At 44.2% G+C, this 20,395-nt stretch overlaps 1 protein-coding gene across 7 annotated transcripts in view; it reads right to left on the bottom strand.

Annotated features, from left to right (window-relative positions):
- The window catches only part of TULP4 (TUB like protein 4), a 230,431-nt gene that overhangs the window by 80,851 nt on the left and 129,185 nt on the right, over positions 1–20,395 (bottom strand). For 5 of the 7 annotated variants that reach the window (XM_087865628.1, XM_087865624.1, XM_087865625.1 and 2 more), the window contains one exon: positions 1,141–1,269. In XM_087865628.1, the coding sequence (XP_087721754.1) occupies positions 1,141–1,269 (129 nt within the window). Of the gene's footprint in view, positions 1–1,140; positions 1,270–14,090; positions 14,246–20,395 lie in introns of all 7 variants that reach the window. The other 2 variants (XM_087865629.1, XM_087865630.1) reach the window with 1 other exon arrangement.

Genomic DNA, 20,395 nt, shown 5'->3' with positions numbered 1-20,395 from the left:
AGTCAACAGGGTAGGTTCTATCTCTTCCTCTTCTCACTCCATGGGGGTATACAGGAAACAGATGAGGCCTTTTCAGAGTCAGTCAAAATTATCACATTTACTCTACCAAATACATGAACTCACACAAAAGAAAATGTTCTATTTTACCTAGAGGTAGATACTTCTGTGATGACAACTTGCAAAAGCCCTTAGTGTAATAGGGACTGCTAATGGTATCTTTGTTCCTTGCAATTCTGTGTCACTTCACTGGTTGTATCTTTAACCTTGGAGAGCTCATAGCTTATTTAAGCAACAGATGGCAGAAAAGAGGGTGAGAATCCATTTCCTGAGAAATGTATAGAAAGGCAGACACAGGAAAACCATCCCTGGAGTGGTAAAACAGTCTAAGACAGCCCTCACGGAAAAAAGTCCCCTGAGGACTTGGTTCTGAAGCCAGAGTTCTGTCAAATCCCTGGGATGGGACCTGTGTCCCTAAGTATAGGAGATGAGACGAGGAGCTCCATACAGCCCATCGTCACAGGGGGAGGAGGGAAGAGCCAGATCTGTACCATAAACCAGAAGAATCTCTGGAGCAGGTTTAAAAATAGCATAGCTCAGCAGGGAGTCCCTGAGCGCCTGTTTTCCTCAGAGCAGAGACAAATTTGTATCAGAAAGGAAGAGCGGAGGGATGACAACAGGTGGCCACGCTAATTGAAACCTGACAGAAGAGAGTGTTAAAAACTCAGCTTGACGAGTAGGTTGTGGGAACAGTTCGTGTGGAGCTCCCTGCGAGAGAACTATGAAGATTACAACTCAGGGAAAGTACCTTTCAAAGGGAGCAAAAAAGTGATATGCCATAAGCACTTCAGAGGATCCAAATTTAACATGTAATCACAACAATGAATGGTAAAAAATGATTTCACAGATTTAATTAAAGCTTTAAACTTGGAGAGTTCTCACAACAGCAGAATAGTTGAATAGAGAAGTATGATCTTTCCCTTTTTACCAAGTGATATACTCAAGAGGATTGAAAAGCAGGATTCTACTTTTATTTATTTCTACTCCACCTGTTTCTGGAAGGACCTTCCATTTGCCCTGGAATACGTGCTCTGCATTCTCTCTCCAGCAATGTCTCACTGGAAGAGACTCCTGCCCACTCACCTGAGCCCCTCGGTCGTTGACTAATTCCACAGACCACCTCCCTTCGTACTGAATCCACACAAATATCCCTCCATCTGCGTCACACGTGGCCAGCTTCTGGTATGGCTCATTCCACCTCACCAGCACAACCTAGAAAATAACCAAGAAGATATTTACCACAGGGAATGAAGCAGTGGGCCAGGAGTATGTCTCTGAAAAGATGAGAGTTCAGAACTAAAGAGAAGGCATTGTCAAAGGGAATGAATGGCTGAGGGCAGGTGTGGGGATTAGCAGAGGGGACAGGGCACAACCCACAGGTGGCAGAATCACAGGGAACTAGAACCCCATGACAAGGCCTCCTGACAAATGGCAGACACCTAAGCAAACAATAAACTGTGGCACAAAAATGCTCATTGCCAAAAAAAGAGAGGAAGCCCTGCCTCTCACAAGTGCAGGAACAGTTCAGCATCTAAACAACTTAGAAAAAATACAGTTGATACGTATGTCTAAGCTATTTAGTACTTACCGCAGAGGAAATATGAAGAAATTATATGCTTCAAAATTTGTGAGTATAACAACTTAATTTTTTAATTTGAAAAATTCTGATCCTAGACAAATCACTCTCATCTTTCTCAACTATCACTCCCTCATCCAAGAGGTGGACCCCTAGTAGGTGGTCTGTGGGATTAGGTAAATGCCCAAGGAGCCTGAGGGCAGGGCTCACAGAGCCCAATAAAATCTGTAAGTACACAGGGCTATGAAGTGGTCCTGGGAGCCCACGAACCACAAAACCAATACCCTGCCTTCACTGTGGGAAACATTCCCCAAGCACCTGACTGGCCTATGTCGGTGATCCTGAGGAATTCATTCATTCAGTCAGACATTTGGTTTGTACTTACTAGGTTCACACTGTGTGACACTACATGACCAATGCCCAGACAGAGAACACCAGACTGCACACTTGGGAAGCTGAAAGTCCATCTGGGAGACAGAACGTCCACGGATGCACAGACGTATACTAGCGCGTGTCAGTCAAACAAGCACTGTCATTAACAAGCCAGGGCACGGCGGCTGTGCATAAGAAAGATCTGAATCCCGTCCCCCCGCAGGACTTCACTTCATAACCATGATGAACACACAGCCCTAGTGTCAACTGTCTCCACGTTCTGAAACAGCAAGCGAGTAAGGCCAAGGACAGATTGTCAAGGACCTCTGCAATGGCCAGACCCCTCCTCACGCCCACCTGCGTCCAAACCACAGACTAACACAAAAGTCCTGTCGCTTCTCAAACCTGTGCCAAGGGCGCACCTGATCTTAAGTCTTTCAGTTGATTTTCAGGTACCAGAGAGCTGGACAGGCCCCAGCCTTGGTCTGCCACACATGGTGGCACCAGCATTTGTTGCAAGATGCATAATAAAATCCAAGAGGAAATTATGACCCCTTGAAATGTAAGGATATTGTTGCTCTTTTTTAAAACTCTGCAAAAAAATCAAAAACAGCTGTGAGCTGCAATCCCTTGAGACCCGGCAATCACCAGACAAATCTCACCTCGTTGATGGCTCCCCTGCCAAAGTCCGCTTTCAAGGATGCAGACGCTAACCACGCCCTCAGCAGCCCCAACCGCTCTCTCTCCGCGGGACCTGCTGCCTCACTCTGGTCACAGCTCTGCAAGTGTAGCACCTACACCATCCTCCCTAACTACTGGTTTACACGCACGCCTCCCCGCTGAGCTGTGCATCCGAGGAAAGGGACAGAGGCAGGCTCATCTTTGAATACTGACACACAGTAATTCTGAGTGTATTGTGCCAAAGAGTAACATATAATTAGAAGTTACGACCCTTATTCAATTATATCTTTGAACCATAAAAGGTTATTGAAAACTACATCCAAAAGTTATTTTCAATGCCCAAAGGCATTTTAACGACAGCCAACACTGAGGCTGCCTCCCTACTATGAGTTGTAGGTGCTGAGGATAGAGATTAAGACGTCTTTGCACTCGTGGAGTTCAGTTCACCCAACAGACGTAATCTAGGGCTCTAAATACAGTTACAGAGTTGTGAACATACACAGAAGGGGGCCTCAACACAGGTGGATTGGGGGGGAAACAAACCCAGATTCATTTTAAGTCCAGTTTTTTAAATTCTCTATTTAAAAAATAAAAATAAAATTCTCTATTTAAACTACTGATCTAATTTTAAAAAAAAAACAGTAACATCATCAACAACAAAAGTCTTTAGATGACACTGAATGTGTCATAAAGTTTAGAATTTCCAAACAGTCAATCGAGGCCAACTTCATAAACTTCTTTCAGATCCAGCGATGACTTGGCCCGAGCACTGCAATCCACAAACGTGCATGCTGCTACAATTTGGTCCTTAAAGACACACACTCATTGTTAAAACCCACCATCACTCACGTACTTCAGAATGGCCACCACAGGATGGAATATGACAAATAAGTGCATGATATTCACAACTGATCAGTTTTTAAATTATTTCCTTAACACAGAGCCCATTCGTCTGCTATGACCTTCCCTATAGATAACATTTGATGACGACGTGTCGTATTTTAGAAAATAAAGGTTGGTCACATTTTCTATACTTTTGCGTTTCTGCCCTGAATATCCATTGCCAGGTACGGCTGAATATTAGGTTAAGATCAATAACAAAACCCCTCTTCTTCATGAAAACAGCCGTGGAGTCACAGCATGACACAGACACAAAAGGGCAAAGGCAAAAAAATTTTAGTTATTTTTCACTTTAAAGATTCCTTGGTCTTATGATACCACGGTAGTAGTTGTTGAATAAATAAAGGGTTCACAGACTCAGTTTCACCTCTAGATCAGTGCAAATGCAGCAGTGGATGGGAATGCTGTCCCCATCCACACACCTTCGCTGTTAGTTCTAACCAGTGTAGCTGAGTAGGTGGGTAGCTCCCCCAAAGTAGAGAAAGAAATCTTTCCAATGATTCTTGGTTTAAAAATAAAGTCAAACTGCTAATGTTGTTTCCCTGGATTAGAATTCTCATTTCCTCTCTCGTCTACAACTCATAGCTGCCCGCCTTATCTCCCAGCAGCTTATTTCCTGTTCTCCAAATCCTTCCAGTCTAGTTGGCAACGTCAGGACATACCAGAGTGCTGAGAAACTACCAACCAGGGGTCCAGTCGCCCACATCACATGGCAGGGTGCTCAGCCTCTGCCAGGCATTCTAAAGCAGAGCTCCCCTTCTCTTTGGAAAGGAAACGGGGCTCCAGTTTAATCTGGGCACAAAAGAACTTGGGTGTTGCGGGCACTAGCTGAAGGGTGTGTTCTACTAAAAAGTAGGAAGATAAGCTAAATATTGACGCAGGTCTTTGATTATTCAAAAAAATGCCAACCTGTCACTCTCTCCAATGTTAGATGAACATTCTATCATTTATGGTTGTTATTAATAAATACTTATTGAGGACTATTAAAAGTATAGAAATCTACATTAAAAATATAGGGCAGGTCTGCTGAAAGTCTATCTGGGATGTAATCTAATGCTCTAAATAAGCCACCTCATTTCCTACACCCCATCTATTTTTAGGGAGAACAAACAAGTGTCAGTTAACCCATCTCAAGGAGGTTCATCTTTTCAGGCAGAAACCTTTTAAGTGGTGTTGGGAGAAACAAATATAATTATATTTTATAGAAATATACGGGAAACCACCTCAGTGAATGACCAGTATCACCAATGTTTGGAAGTATTTTTCTAAATTTACAAAGAATGTAATTTGAGTGAATGCTCAATACAAATAGCTCAAGTAATAAATACCTGTGATTATCACCGTTCAGTTTTTCTTATTCTGTAATTTTTGTTAAGTGAAACAGAAATAAGTTCAATTGTGCCAGCTTAAGTTTAGATACATTTAGTAAAACAAAATGAGTTTTAGAAATGATATGAATTTTAGATACACTTAGTCATTCTAACAAAGAAGCAAAAGTATCTTGAAATGGAAGCTGGAAAAAACTCCACATGCACGGCGGTCTCCCAGACTGACGCCCAGCAGCACAAAGGGCCGGGCAGTGCTCTGGGGGGCGTGCAGGCTCTGGACCGGAGTCCTGGCCTTGCCACTCACCAGAGCAACTTGCTGACTGGCTTGGGGTCTTCTGCCCATGAGGCCACAGCAGCACATCCTTCTAATGTGTGCGAGGAGTATGCTGAGATAGGAACTTAGCATGGCTCCAGGCACACAGCAAACATCCAATCAGTGAGAGCTCCATGTTATTCAAGTGTGAGCTAAAACTTCCAGAATATAGAGACTAGTTCAGCACAGTATTTACTCTTCTTTGATAGAAGATAAATGGTTGGAAAGTCAGTCCCTCTTCCCAGGACCACCTCCTGCTGCTTGCACTCCCCACCCACTTCTGTACCTAAAAAGTCACCACCCCCACACACTTCTTAGCCCCTTTGGCCTAAGATACCCCTCTGCCCTTTGACCCTGGTGGTAAGGCCTTCCCTGACATTCCAACCACTCCCTCTTGCCACTACCCCAGTACCTTCCACACTGTTCACACCCTGCATTTACTCCCTCAAACATCTCGTTCCTCATCACCTGAGAACTTTGCTTTCATGTTCCTGGAGCCCAGCACTGTGTCAGGCACACAGTAGGCATTCCACAAATCTTTCTAAACTGAACTATTTCTGAATGAGGATTAGCCACATTTCTGTTGAATTTTAGAATATTCTCTCTCAATAATAAGATGTTAAGATTGGTTCAAATAAGGGGCACTTGGGTGGCTCAGTCGGTTAAGCATCTGCCTTCGGCTAGGTCATGATCCCAGGCTCCTGGGATCGAGCTCCACATGGGGCTCCCTGCTTCTCCCTTTCCCCACTCCACTCCCTTCCACTCCTGCTCTCTATCTCTCTATCTCTCTCTTAAATAAATAAACGCAATCTTTTAAAAAAATCAAGTTAAGATTAGTTCAAGTAAGGTTTTGTTTTTGGTACCAGCTTGTGACAAAACTCACATACCATACAATTCACCCATTTAAAATGTACAATTTAATGGTTTTACTGTCTCTACAGAGCTGTGCAACCATCACAATGAATTTTAGAACACCTTCATCAACGCCTCAATACCCCCCACCTCCAGCCCCAGGCAATCACTCATTTTCTTTCTGTCTTTACTGACTTGCCTATTCTGGAAATTTCATACAAATGGAATCACAATATGTGGACTTCTATGTCTGGCTTCTTTCACTCAGCATAATGTTTTCAAGGTTTATCCATGTTGTAAGCATGTAACAGGACTTACTTCCTTTCCATGGCCAAATAATATTCCATTGTGTGGATAACTCACACTGTGTCCATCCACTCAGCTGATAAATATCTGGGTTGTTTCCATCATTTGACTATTACAAATAATATTTCTATGAACATTCCTGTACAAATTTTTGTATGGACACAGGTTTTTCTTTTCTTGGGTATATGCCTGGGAGCAGAATTGCTGGGTCGAATGATAATTCTATGTTTACCTTCTAAAGGAACTGTTTTCCAAAGTGGCAGCACCAACTTACGTTCTCCTTACACATACTACCAGCACCACTGAGTGTGAAGGTTCCAATTTCTCCACATTTCTTTCCAACACCTGCTATCATGTCTTCTTTAGGACAGCCACCCTAGTGGATGTGAAGTGGTTGTGATTTGCACTTCTCTGATGGCTAATGATGTTGAGCATCTTTTCAAGTGTATATTGGGCATGTGTATATCTTTTCTGGAGAAATGTCTATTCAAATCCTTTGCCCCTTTTTAATTCAGTTGTCTTTGTTCTTACTGAGTGGGAGAAGTTTTTCTTGTTAAGCCCACTGAAACCCTGACCATATTTGGAAAAAAAAATTCAGCTTTTATTTCCACATAATCTTATTTCTCTCACTTAAATGTCCATAAATCCAGTCCTCATTCATGCATTCATCCAGTTCAAGTTGTTGATAAAGAACTCCAAGAAGGAAATGACCAGAGACAATAAAGAATTCAGAGAACACAGGTCTGAGGTCAGAGCCTAGAATCCGGGGACCACAGGGCCTCTGAATGGTTCTGAAGGGGATGAGCTGGGGGATGACTATCTCAAACCCAGTTTCTCTAGAGCACCTCACAGGAAACACAGTTACACGTTTCTTCCCGAAGTTTTCCAAACCTCTTTGTTGGGAAATAACACATCTTCTTATTGGATAGAGTTTATATCATCAGGGAGGGCTGCATGACCAAGAAAGGACTCTACCAGGTCACCTGATAGAGGGACACCTGGGTGGCGCAGTTGTTAGGCGTCTGCCTTCGGCTCAGGGCATGATCCCGGCGTTCCGGGATCGAGTCCCACATCGGGCTCCTCTGCTGGGAGCCTGCTTCTTCCTCTCCCACTCCCCCTGCTTCTGTTCCCTCTCTCGCTGGCTATCTCTGTCAAATAAATAAATAAATAATCTTTAAAAAACTATGTATTTTTTAAGTCTGTGTCACGTTGTGAAATTCACCCCCATGGAAAGCTCTAATAATTTATATTCACTGTGTGAATATACCACAATTTATTTATTCATTCTCTTCCTGATAAATATTTAGGCTGCCTTCCTTTTTCCTTCCTGCCTTTATGAACAATACTGCTTAGGGGCCACTGCGAGCTTCCCCGTGCACAGTTTGGGGTACCTGGATTCAAGACACGGGCATCTCTGCCTCTACAGACCTCACCAGCTTAGCTCCCAAAGAGACCGGAACAGTTTATACCCTATCAGCACTTTACCTTTGCCTTGTATCTTAACTATACTCGATAATGCCACACTCTTAAATTTTTTCTAATCTAACAGGTGTAAAATGATTTATCTTGTTTCTGGTTTTTATTTATCTCCACAGACTTGGAGTCTCTCCAGCTTGGAACGTCTTAGTTTCATGCTCTGCTAAGACGTACCAAGGTTTTTTTCCTTCTCCCTGGTCTCCTCCACTGGGCTTAGGGAAAAGAATGACTCTGTTCCACTCTATGCCTCCACCAACTGTACCTGCCTTCATGACTTCCTCCAAGAAGAAATCCGAGTCTTGGGGATCCAGCAGTCATTACTAGGCATCTGTAACACACCCCACACAAGGCCTTGTGAGGGCTGAAAGAGAGAAGGCACAGCCGTGCCCTTGGAAAACACAGACTGCAGCCCCAGAAGAAGGGGACAAATTAGGAAGGTGGCTGATTCTGGCTGGCCTAAAGATGTGATCGGCTTAGAGCAGATTCACATAATTCCTGTGTCTTCCTCTTCATTCCTTTTTGGCAACTTGCTCTGGCTTGAAAAGTGAACTGTGCAGGGCTGCCTGCCTGGAGAACCCCTGAGATGAGAGGCCACCATGACGCTGTAGGAAGACGGCTGCGGCTTTAGATGGATCTGAAAAGAGGCTGTAAAACCCAAATAGCTGAGCCCACTAGAGCTAAAGTAGGGGTCTCTCCCCCACAGACCTCGAGGTAAGGCTTGAAGTTGGTGCAGGATTTCCTTCAATGTGCAATTCAAGTGTCACCATCTCTGTGACAATGTCTCCGCATCCGGTAGGCAGAACTAAGAGCTCCCTCCTCTGTGCTGCCCAGACCCTCCGTTGGTCTCCTCCAGCCCCTGTGTTCTCATCACTTCCCTGAGCCTCGACAGAGGAGGCAGCCACCTCCTGTCTGACACTACCCTTTCCCTAAGGAGCAGGGGACAAGAAGAGCATTCCCGCTGTGGGAAGAGCATCCGCTGTGAGGGAGGCCCATGCTGTCTGGAAGGGGAAGTTTTGTTGTGGGAAAAGGAGCAATAATAGCTAGCTACCATTTACTAGGGTGCGTTCCTCAGTTCTCAATAAACCCTCTATACTTGGCATCTTTAGTCAGAGCCTGAGAAAGGGATTCTTGTGCACTTAATGGTTTACTGTGGTTTCTCCTGAGTGCTCGGAGGAAGGAGTGTTGGTTGGGGACCAGTTGACTCACCCCGATCCCAGGAGAGCTCCAGGGTGCACCACAGGCAGCCCTGCTTTGAGGCAAGGGGCAGCCTCTGTGCTCCCCTGGTGGCAGTCCTTGGCTGCTGGCTGCTGGGTGGGAATGGGGGTGGAGGGGCACCAGTTGGCAGCTGTGAGCCATAGCAGCCAGCACTCACAGCGTCCACGACCTGTGGTTCCCACCACGCTTTCCAGCCTTCTCTCTGCTAGCTCTTCCTCCTCCATCCTCTGCTGGCAAGCGCCAGGGCTCCATCACGACCCTTCTCTCTTCAACCTATCTGATTTCCTAGTGATCTAGTCTCATCTTTAAATACCAACACTGATGACCTCCAAATTCTTACCTTCAATCCCTTACTCCACATCCTCTCCAAGATCTCTACTTGGATGCCCAGCAGACAACACAAACTAGCACATCCCTAATGGTTCTCTGGACTGTTTCTCCTGTCAGGCTGCTCATCCTCAGTGCTCCCCACTCACATGAATGACCTCTTCTGCTGCAGGAGTCATAAACAGCAAAGCAGACTCCCCTCCCTGCCCCTCAGGGTTGTCAGCTGGGATGGGGCGGGGTGGGGGAGGCGTCTGGGCAGAGACATGGTTCTGCTCCCCAGGCTAGGGCAAGGCTTCACACAGTGCTCACGTCCCCTGTGCGGTGGTGAAGTCATAAACTGAAGAAAAACAGCCAGTGCAAAAGAGATCACTCTTAGCCTGATCTTTACCACCCCAGTTCTGTTTTAACAGTGGTACTAGGTCCTACATGTTTTTAGAAATGAGTTTAATGCTCATAAAAAAAGAATTCCCTTACAAAACTAGAGAAGAAACTCAAAGAAAGGAACTGTAAATGTGTTTGAAGACACTGATGCACTATATAAATATGAATTTTTGAAGTTACTGCCAAAGGGTAAACAAATTTCTAGATTTCTAAATAAACTTTAAATTTTCGAAGAGTTTTAGATTTACAGAATAATCACAAAGATAGCACAGGGGTCCCATATGCCCCACGCAGCTAGTCCCCAATTATTAACATGCTACATTAGTATAGTGTATTTGTCACTATTCTTTGACCAATATGGATATATTATTACAGACTAAAGTTCATACTTTATTCAACTTTCATTAGTTTTAATCTAGTGTCCTTTGTCTGTTCCTGGATCCCATCCAGAATACCGCATTTCATTGCCATGTCTCCTTGGGATCCTCTTGACTATGACAGTTTTTCTGACTTTCCTTGTTTTTGGTAACCTGGACAGTTTTAAGGAGGGCTCATGAGGTATTCTGTTAAATGCCCCTCAACTGAGATTTGTCTGATGTTTTCCCATTCTAGGCTGAACTTAAGGGTTTAGGAAGGATGACCATACAGGTGAAGTGCCCTTCCCATCACATCACATCACTAGGTGTATACTCTCAATATGACTTATCAATGTTGACATTAACTTTACTCACCTGCAGAAGTAGCATTTGTCAGGTTTCTTCACTGTCAAGTTACTCTTTCTTCTCCCTTTCCACACTGTACTCTTGGGAAGGGAGTGACCACAGGCGGCCTACACTTAGGGAGTAGTAAATTATGTTCTACCTCCTTGAGGGAGGGATATCTACATAATTATTTATAACTCCTCTGCCTGGGATATTGGTCTATTCTTCTCTATTTATTTAGTTATTTTTTATCAGTAATGGACACATGGATATTTACTTTATAGTTTGGGTTATAATCTGATACTATTCATTTATTTCGTTGCTCAAATTTTTTCAGCTTTGGCCACTGGGAGCTCTTTCAGTTGGCTCCCATCTCCCTTTGACATATCCCCATCATTATGTGCATTTATTTTGCTTTCTGAGCACCGCCTTACTTTCTGACACTACATGATGCTCCAGATTCATCATGTGTATTTCCTGTTCCAATTCCTGAATTACACTTTCTCTGTGGAGGGTGGTTCCTTTTATTAGAAAATGGTATGAGAAACCAAGATCTGAGTGCTAGACCCAAGAAACCAAGATCTAGGTGTGTTCGCTCTTGCTAGAATGGGTAAATAGCTTTTGATATTAAAAAAAAAAAATCAACATGTTACAAACCTGGAACATCTAGTTATTCCAGAAGGCAAGGCAAACATCAAAAGGCCTCTAGAACCTGGGGCACATGGGTGCCTCAGTGGGTTAAGTGTCCAACTCTTCATTTTGGCTCAGGTCATGATCTCAGGGTTGTGGGATCGAGCCCCCCGTCAGGCTCCGTGCTAGGCGTGTAGCCTACTTAGGATTCTCTCTCTCCCTCTTCCTCTTTCCCTCCCCGCAAAAAAAAAAAAAAGACAAAAAGCCTCTAGAACCAACCTGAAGGGGTTTCCACTAACCAAGGATGGGACAATTTGAGCATCAAAAAGAATTAGTACAAGGCACTGAAACAAGTGCGCTAAAATTCATGCATGCTAAAATCCACGTGTTCATGATGACTTCAAAAAGCAAAACAAAACAAAACCATTCTCACTGTTAACCTCTGAAGAATGGTGTAAAATGTATTACTCTGAAAACTGGTAAGCAAACGGAAAAAACAAGCAAACCTACATTTAGCCTGCAATTACTTGGAAACAGTAGCCCATAACAAACAAATAGTTGGCAAGGCAAAATTGTTCTTGTTATAAGTATTCTAGTTAATAAAGAAGAAATGACAAAATGGTGATATGCTTATCACCATTTTGCAAGTACTAATGAAACAATGGCTCTAGGCAATGGCTGTCAACGTTGCTAAAATCATTAGGTAGAAGGTTAATGGCACTAATGGGAATCCAAATGATGACCCTTAACAAACTCATCAATTTTAACATCACAAAAAGGCAGACGATCACATATCATATACCACCTGATGGTGTGTATGTCATTCCCCATCAATTAGTACCAAAAAAAAAAAAAAATCAAACCTGAAGACTCTACATAACTAGTTTACAAAAAATACTGAACACAGAAGAACATACCAAACAACTTCCTAGGCAGGGTGGGGGGGTGTCCTTAGGAAAATCCATTTACCCTATAGAATTTCTCATGTTCTGGGTTTTCCTAATGCAAGGAAAATAATAGAGAGATGAGGAATCTATAGATTAAAAGATTTTTTTAAAAACCTATTAACCTAATGCACGTAATAGATGTTGTTTGGATCTTACTCTTACAATTCAAAAATAAGAACCACCCAATCTTTTCTAAAAGGTATAAGAGTTGGGGTGCCTGGGTGGCTCAGTCAGTTAAGCATCTGACTCTTGATCTCAGCTCAGGTCTTAATCTCAGGGTTTTGAGTTCAAGCCCCACGCTGGGCTCCACACTGGGCAAGGAGCCTACTTGAATTTAAAAAAAAAAAAAAAGGTACAAGAGTTAAACAGATCTTTCACCAAAGAAAACATACAAATAGCATATGAAAAGATGCTCAACATCATTAGTCACTAGGAAATGCTAATAAAAGCACAGTGAGAAACCTCTACACCTACTAGAATGACTAACATTGACTTCTGAGAATACTTCTCACTTGTATGTGCAAATCCCAACTTTTCTTAGTTGATTCCTGTTCTCCTCTGATATAAACAAAGGAAATATAATACCTGTTCCCCTGGTGTAGTTTTTTTTTTTTTTTTTAAGATTTTATTTATTTATTTGAGAGAGAGAGAGAGAGAGAGCGCGCGCACGAGTGGGGAGGAAGTGGGGTGGTGGTGCCGCAGGGGGCGGGGAGGGACAAGCAGACTCTGTGTGCAGAGCCTGCATGGGGCTGGATCCCAGGACTGAGATCATAACCTGAGCAAAAACCAAAACTCAGACACTCAACCGAGTCACTCAGGTGCCTGCCCCTCCACCTCCATCCGGTATAAATTTCCTGAGTATTAAGTCAGGTCCAATAGTGTCTTCCAGTAGAAACACTACAGTCTTGGACTTTCTCCTGTTGATAATGGAAAGCCACTTAAGGCTGTTGCTCTTTTTAAAATATGTATACTGTAGGGGCGCCTGGGTGACTCAGTCGTTAAGCATCTGCCTTGGGCTCAGGGCGTGATCCCGGCGTTCTGGGATGGAGCCCCGCATCACGCTTCTCTGCTGGGAGCCTGCTTCTTCCTCTCCCACTCCCCCTGCTTGTGTTCCCTCTCTTGCTGGCTGTCTCTCTATCAAATAAATAAAATAAAATTTTAAAAAATCTTTAAAAAAATATGTATACTTTATATAGATATCAGATAATTTACGATACATGTTATACAAAGAGTACTAAGAGCGTTCTTTTTGAGGCTTAAGGCTGTATTTTAGTTAGTATGCATTCAATCGTACAACAATGTGCCAGGCAGTGCATCTCAAAAAGGGAATGGAGAATATACCAGAATCATAAAATTTAGGGGCAGGGGGGATGGGGGTGGGGGGGGGTGTGAAAAAGCATATCAAGTATAATGCTTTGATCTGCTTTTAAAAAATGTTACTGAAACAATAATACATATGCTTTAATAGATTTTTAGTCATTTCCTTTCAAAGTTCAAATATTAAAGGAGGATATAAGAGTTTTATCAAAAAAAGATGTGAGTTTTAAGAAACACCAGTTATCATACAGAACTAAGCATCACTTGTAAAACAGTAATCACACACATACACAAAAAGCTCAAAACTAGTGTCACATGCACCAATTTCAATTAAAACACTGTATCACTATTTCCTTTTACTCGTATTTATTACTTCCCAAAAAACAATTGTGAAACAATCCCATTGCAGACCTTGGAATTAATTCCTCAATAAGTAACACACTTTTCAGTTGGTGAGATAGACAGTGTTTGAAAAAATTGAAAATGGAAAGAGCATGCAAAAATAAATTCTAATAGGTGTAACATTAACTGTCATTTTAAATTAGTATCCTGAATAAAAAGCATTAATCCCATAAAAATTAGTAAGTCATTAATTTCTTAAGGTCATGATTGTCTATTAGCAAATGATACTCCCCACTCATTGCATTTAGATTTGATTCTAATTTGTAGCAGGGATCCCAACTCAAATCAAAATCTTCACACATGGGGCACCTGGGTGGCTCAGTCGTTAAGCATCTGCCTTTGGCTCAGGGCGTGATCCCGGCGTTCTGGGATCGAGCCCCACATAAGTTTCACCGCTGGGAGCCTGCTTCTTCCTCTCCCACTCCCCCTGCTTGTGTTCCCTCTCTCACTGGCTGTCTCTTTCTCTGTCAAATAAATTAAAAAGAAAAAAATCTTCACACAGCCCTGGACTAGACGTAGGCAGTGTTAATTTAAACCGACAGACCTGTTAGTTAGTTCCCACAGTATAACTCATACATTTTATTTATTCTTGAATTTCTTTAAAACTCTTCTCAGTCTCTATAATAAATACAGAAAAGCATAAACTAAATTGTCAACCCACCATATTCACAGACAAGACATGCCAGAAAGCATCATCTGTTCTTTTCATCATACCTTGTGTTATCTAAGCTCCTGCTAAATCATATTTAAGATTCAAAATATTCCATTCTAAAACAAGGGAGTGAACATCCTATACTTGGAAGGAAATGGACAGACTACAAAAGGATCTGATTCTCAAAAGGACTCCTTGGAATGGGACCTGGAGCTGGCATTATCATCTTCACTTTGCCAAAAAAGTAAACTGAGGTTGGGAGAGATGAATTGGCCGAAAGTACTCAATCAGCAAGGAGCAGAGCAGGGGCCAGGAACCAGGTGTTTCCATTCCTGGCCTGGTGTTGTCTCCCTTCTCTAAAAATAAAGGCAGGCAGAATCATTTGACAGTCCTGTTATTTGGGAACACTTATTCATCCTGGGAAAACGACTGTATTTGTGAGGAATGCTCAAACTGTTTAAATTAGAAAGCTGAAATGTCTGGTCTAGAACTTTTGATCATCCAAAATGAGCTATAAAAAATGTTTTGAGAAAACGAGAAAAAAACCTCGGGGCAGAACTAGGAGATGTCAGCACAAATTAAAGCAGCCTGATGTTTACTATGAAAGAGAACTTCCTAACAAGGAGTGCTGTCCCTAAATGGAAGGGGCTGTCTCCAGGAGGACCCAGGGTACACCGGACAGGGTTGAAGCAGAGGCCTGACAGCACTGCCAAGGATGCCTGGAGGCAGCTCACCTACCAGGCCGGGGGTGGGGGGGATGGGGGGTGGGATTTGCCAGGTTAGCACTGGAGGACTTGCATGTCACCACCCAACTCCAAGACCACAGATCGACATTAACTGTGCTCTTGACATCAGTGATGGTATGGCCTCAAAAAAAAAAAAAAAAAAAAAAAAAAAAAAAAAAAAAAGCCAATCTTAAGCTCTTAAACATGCCCAACCTCCACTAAGTTTGCTAAAGGGAAATTCAATTATTTTTTTAAATATTTTCTTTATTTATTTAAGAGAGAGAGAGAGAGTACGCGCACATGAGCCAGGGGGGATGGGGGGGCAGAGGGAGAAGCACGCTCCCTGCTCAACTCGGGACTGGATCCCAGGACCCCAACATCATGACCCGAGCTGAAGGCAGATGCTCAACCGACTGAGCCACCCAGGCGCGCCAAGAGAAATTCAATTATTAAAGTTAAATTCAACTAACTTGGCTACTTTGATTAAAAATTTATATTTTAAACATTATAATAATCTTGTCAACCAGGTGTGTACTGTAGTCATCATTTACATTTAATCTACTATATTAATTTTCAAGATGTTCAATTCTCAGAGCAGTTAAGATAGCAGGATTTTCAACATCCTGATCTTTAAAATCCCTCCCTTTTAGGCCCGCACATCTAGCATTTGGTCAGGAAATGGCACGGCTCCACACACACTGCCGCCACCTTTGATCTATGGCCAAATCTGCTCGGCCAGCGGCTGAGACAGAACCTGAGCTCATCTTCCAACAGCGCAACTATCAACACAGCCCCAAGCACGCCTCTCAACCCCAAGTGAGCAGAGCAAAGCCAGAACAGAGAACCTGTTCTCAGTTCACAACAGACAATTTGAGGGCTAGCCTGAGTTTTAGCACTCTGCTTCTTCATTTTGCTTGAAATATCGAGAAGGCCTAATTTCTAAGGAATCTTCTAGATCTAATATTTTGATACATTAGGTTCTATTTGGTCAAGTACTAAGCAAATATAACGTAGCTGTTTCTAAGTACAATATCCTGCAACTATTAAATTTTCACCACCTAAGAAAAAAATCTAGCACACAGATCATGGCATGTGCCTGGTAGGAGGTAGGTGGGGAGACGATGGAGGAGGGGAGAGCTCAGTGAATACTGGAGTAATATTTCAATTCAAAGTTGGTATGTTACTTGTTAAATAATTAGTTCAAGAGTTACATATAAATTGAGTTTCTATGCATCGTATCACATTGCCTGGGATGGTTAATTTTATGTGCCTAAATGATGGGGCCCCTTTAGATTTCGGAAGCAACATATTCTTCCTTTAGGTGTGATACTCTGGACTATTTACCTAGTGACCCAAAAACCTGCTAGTTTTGAGTGGGGCCCACAACAAGAGAAGGCTCCCAGCAGGTCCAGGCCGCCGTGCAAGCTGCTCTGCTCTCAGCCTGGGGCCCAGGGATCCGGCACAGCCACTGGCACCTGGAAGGTCAGAGCAGACAGGGATGCCGTCTGGAGCCTTCGGCAGGGCCCTGCAAGTGAGTAATAAAGCAAGCCGTGAGGACTTTGGAGCAAAGCCTTGCTATCCCCCCCAGATAACGACTCCCCTTCGGAGACACGGCTCCTGGCTTGCTACTGGGCCTCAGCAGAGACTAAACACTTACCCACGGCCCCGCAAGTCACCTCGAGACCTGAGCTGCCCGTTGTGACCTGGCTCCTCTCTGACCCATCGGGCCATGAAGTCAGGCACACAGGGCAGCACTCCGTCACAAACAGAAGCGGTACGTGTGTGATCAGGCCCGAGCTGGCCCCCTAGGGACAAGTGGCCCAAATGCCCACGGTCCCCACTCCTGCTACACCGTCTTCTCTCTCCCAGCCTGACCTATGGCTGCTTGGGGAGTTCTCGAAGATCGCCTGACAGAAGAAGAGAAGACTCAGGCCTGGTTTACAGATGGTTCTGCATGGGATGTAGACACTACCCGAAAGCAGACAGCTGCAGCACCATAGCTCTTCCTTGGGACGTCCCTGAAGGACACGGTGAAGGGACATCTTCTCCACGGGCAGAACGTCGAGCAGTGCGCCCGGCTGCTCACATTGCTCGGGAGAAATGGCCTCATGGGTGATTATCTATCCACTCTTGGGCTGCAGCCATGGTTTGGCTGGCTGGATGCTCAGATACCCGCAAGGAAGGGGACTGGACAACTGCAGAGAAAGACATCTGGGGAAGACGAACGTGGACAGACCTGTCCTCAAAAAGTAAAGATTGCCGTGTCCTAAAAATGCCCACCGAAGGTGACCTCAGCAGAAGAGGATTTTAATAGTCAAGTGGATAGGACGACCCACTCTGTGGACACCAGACAGCCTCTTGCCCCAGCCGCCTCTGTCACATCCCGGGGGGCTCATGAACAAAGTGCCACGGCGGCAGGGATGGAGGTTACACATGGGCTCCGCAAAGTACACTTCGCTCACCAAGGCTGACCCACCGCTGAGTGCCCAGTCTGCCAGCAGCAGAGACTAACACAGAGCCCCAATATTGTGCCATTACCCCTGGGAGATCTGCCAGCTACCTGCTGTCTGCCTCCTGCCGTTGTGGAAAGGGAAGCATTTTGGTCTTACTGAAACAGACATTCTGGATATGGATTTGTCTTCCCTACACACAATGCTTGAGCAAAAACTACCACGGATTTGTGGAATGCCTTATCCACCACCATAGTATTCCACATTGTACTGCTTCTGATCAAGAAACTCACTTCACAGTAACAAGAGTATGGCAGTGGGCCCGTAATTATGGAATTCACTGGTCTACCATGTTCCACACCACCCTGAAGCAGCCAGTTAGACAAAATAGTGAACTGGCCTTTTGAAGACTCAGTTACAGTGCCAGCTAGGTGGCACTACCTTGTAGGGCTGGGACAAGGTTCCTTAAAAGGTTGCATATGCTCTGAATCAGTGTCTAACGTACGGTGCTGTCTCTCCCCCACAGCCAGGATTCACAGGTCCAGGAATCAAGCAGTAGAAATGACAGTGGCACTGCACACTATTACCCCTAGTGACCCCCCAGCAAAGTATTGCTTCCTCTCTCCACGACCTCAAGTTCTCCCGGTTCCAAAGAGAAGAATGCTTCCACCAGGAAACACAACAAGTATCCTATTAAACCAGAAGGTAAGACTGCCACCCAGCCAGTTCGGGCTCCTCGTGCCTAGGAATCAACAGGGAGAGAAGGGAGTTCCTGTGCCAGCTGGGTGACTGATCCCTGACTACCAGGGGAAAGTGGGCTGCTGCTCCACAGTGGAGGGGAGGAAGAATGTGTCCTGCTGGCTCTGACTCTGGAGAACCATGACTAATGCACGGCCTAACATGAGAATCACAAACACACTTTGTTCTAAATTTCTGACTGCTCCCCATCTGGCTCAATATTTACACTTTAAGTTAAAATACCTAAAAATTTTTGTCAAATATTTATTATAACTTTCCCCTTTTAATCTTTTTCTTCCCTAACTATGAAAGTAGTCAATATACACTACGCAAAATCCAGATGTTATAGAAAATAGAAAATGCCTAGAAATTCTGTACTTCCAAAACAACTGTCTTAACTATTTGGCACATTCCTCCAGATTCATATTTTCTGTTCCCTGTTGAATGACATATAGGACACCTTCATCCAAATAAATGTGTATTCACCCTCCTCTAAGTGCTAAGTTCCTCACGTCCCCTCCCAGTGACTGCATTCCCTGTCAACATCTTTGCACACATCAATTCGTTTTCAAATGATTTCACATTTCTGTATTTAGTATTTAAGCTAACCCACAAACTCATGGGCAGAGAGACCACTCTCCCCCCACCTTTCCCCACATCACAGGACGCTGGTGCTACGGAGAAGTGGCTTCCTTAATACAAGTTCTTATTAACCAATGAGGACATCCTGGAAGAAACTGACAGGAGCCTTCCCTCAGTGATTCCACTGAGTGACCTTCAAGAGTCCTTGGATCGCTTTCCTAAAGGGCTGTCTCAACCGAGAGCTCCTCAGGGCTCCTGGAACTGGCATAGCTTCCAGTCAGATGAGGGACGATAAGAGAGAGCTTCCCAGCCTTCTCAGCTGGCAGCGGCATGAAGGCCTGAGCCAGCTGTTACTGGCTGCCGTCTGTGGCGCAGAGGTGACAGCATACTCCAAGGACCAACTTTCATGTGCCAGCTATAGCTGCCTTGACCTCCCAGGCGAAGCTCTGCTTGCCCAGGTGCCCCGTGCCCCACTTTACAGCTACCCTCCAACTCAGCCGAGTTCGCGGGGTCACCACACTGTGCTGAGACCGTCAAGTGCCGCCGGGGGCTGGTGCAGGTCCTCCCCGATGGGCAATGCTCAGCAGTTTAAATGGAATTGAAGTGGAAAAGATAGTGAGTGCACGACGGAGTCATGGGTCAGTTTTTTCTTTAATTCACTGGGCGGAGTGTTGACCATGGCTACTGCTACAAAAATACTTGTAGCACAAAAACTGAGGATAATAAAGAATGGATGTGGGGCGCCCGGGTAGCTCAGTCGGTGAAGCAACTGCCTTCGGCTCAGGTCATGATCCCAGGGGTCCTGGGATCCAGCCCTGCATTGGGCTCCCTGCTCTGCGAGGAGTCTGCTTCTCCCTCTCTCACTTCCCTGCTTGTGCTCGCGCACGCGTGTGCTCTCTCTCTGTCAAATAAATAAAATCTTCTTAAAAAAATAAAGAATGGATGTGAGAAAATAGGAATGAAGATGGGGTAGCTCTGTACGGGAAGTCGTGGTCATCAAAATTAACTGAAATTTCTTTCACTTCCCAATTACAGAGGTAGAGAGGGGGGAAGACTTCAGCATTTTAAGTATTATTCTTGGATTCTCCTTGATGCCTTAAAAACAGCATTTCAGTTTTTTAAAGGCATGGTTGTTAAGAAGATAATGCATTATGGAAGACACGCATCATCCACAGGAGGTCAACTCAGAACTTGTCCTCATAAGATCCATGGGAAGCGTCATAACTTTCTCATAAGTCAGAGAGCATCTTGCATATAAGACAAAATACCCAGAAGTTTTATCTAAGCCCTTTCCCCGATTTCTGCAGAGTTGGCACTAGGATTCAGGCTCCTAAATATCAGTCCAGAACACTGCACTGCTTCTGAGAGATTAATTTCAACCACAATGAGATGCAGACTGACACTGAGGCATGTTTACAAAAACCAGATGTTCACTGAGAAGTATAAAGAAGTTGTGTACATCTGAAA

Source organism: Ursus americanus, chromosome 11 (genome assembly GCF_024610735.1).
Source record: "Ursus americanus isolate L20-20 chromosome 11, mUrsAme1.1.p, whole genome shotgun sequence".
Classification (NCBI taxonomy): Eukaryota; Metazoa; Chordata; class Mammalia; order Carnivora; family Ursidae; genus Ursus; species Ursus americanus.
Note: the sequence above shows the minus strand (reverse complement) of the source record. Positions and strands in the feature narration are given on the sequence as shown.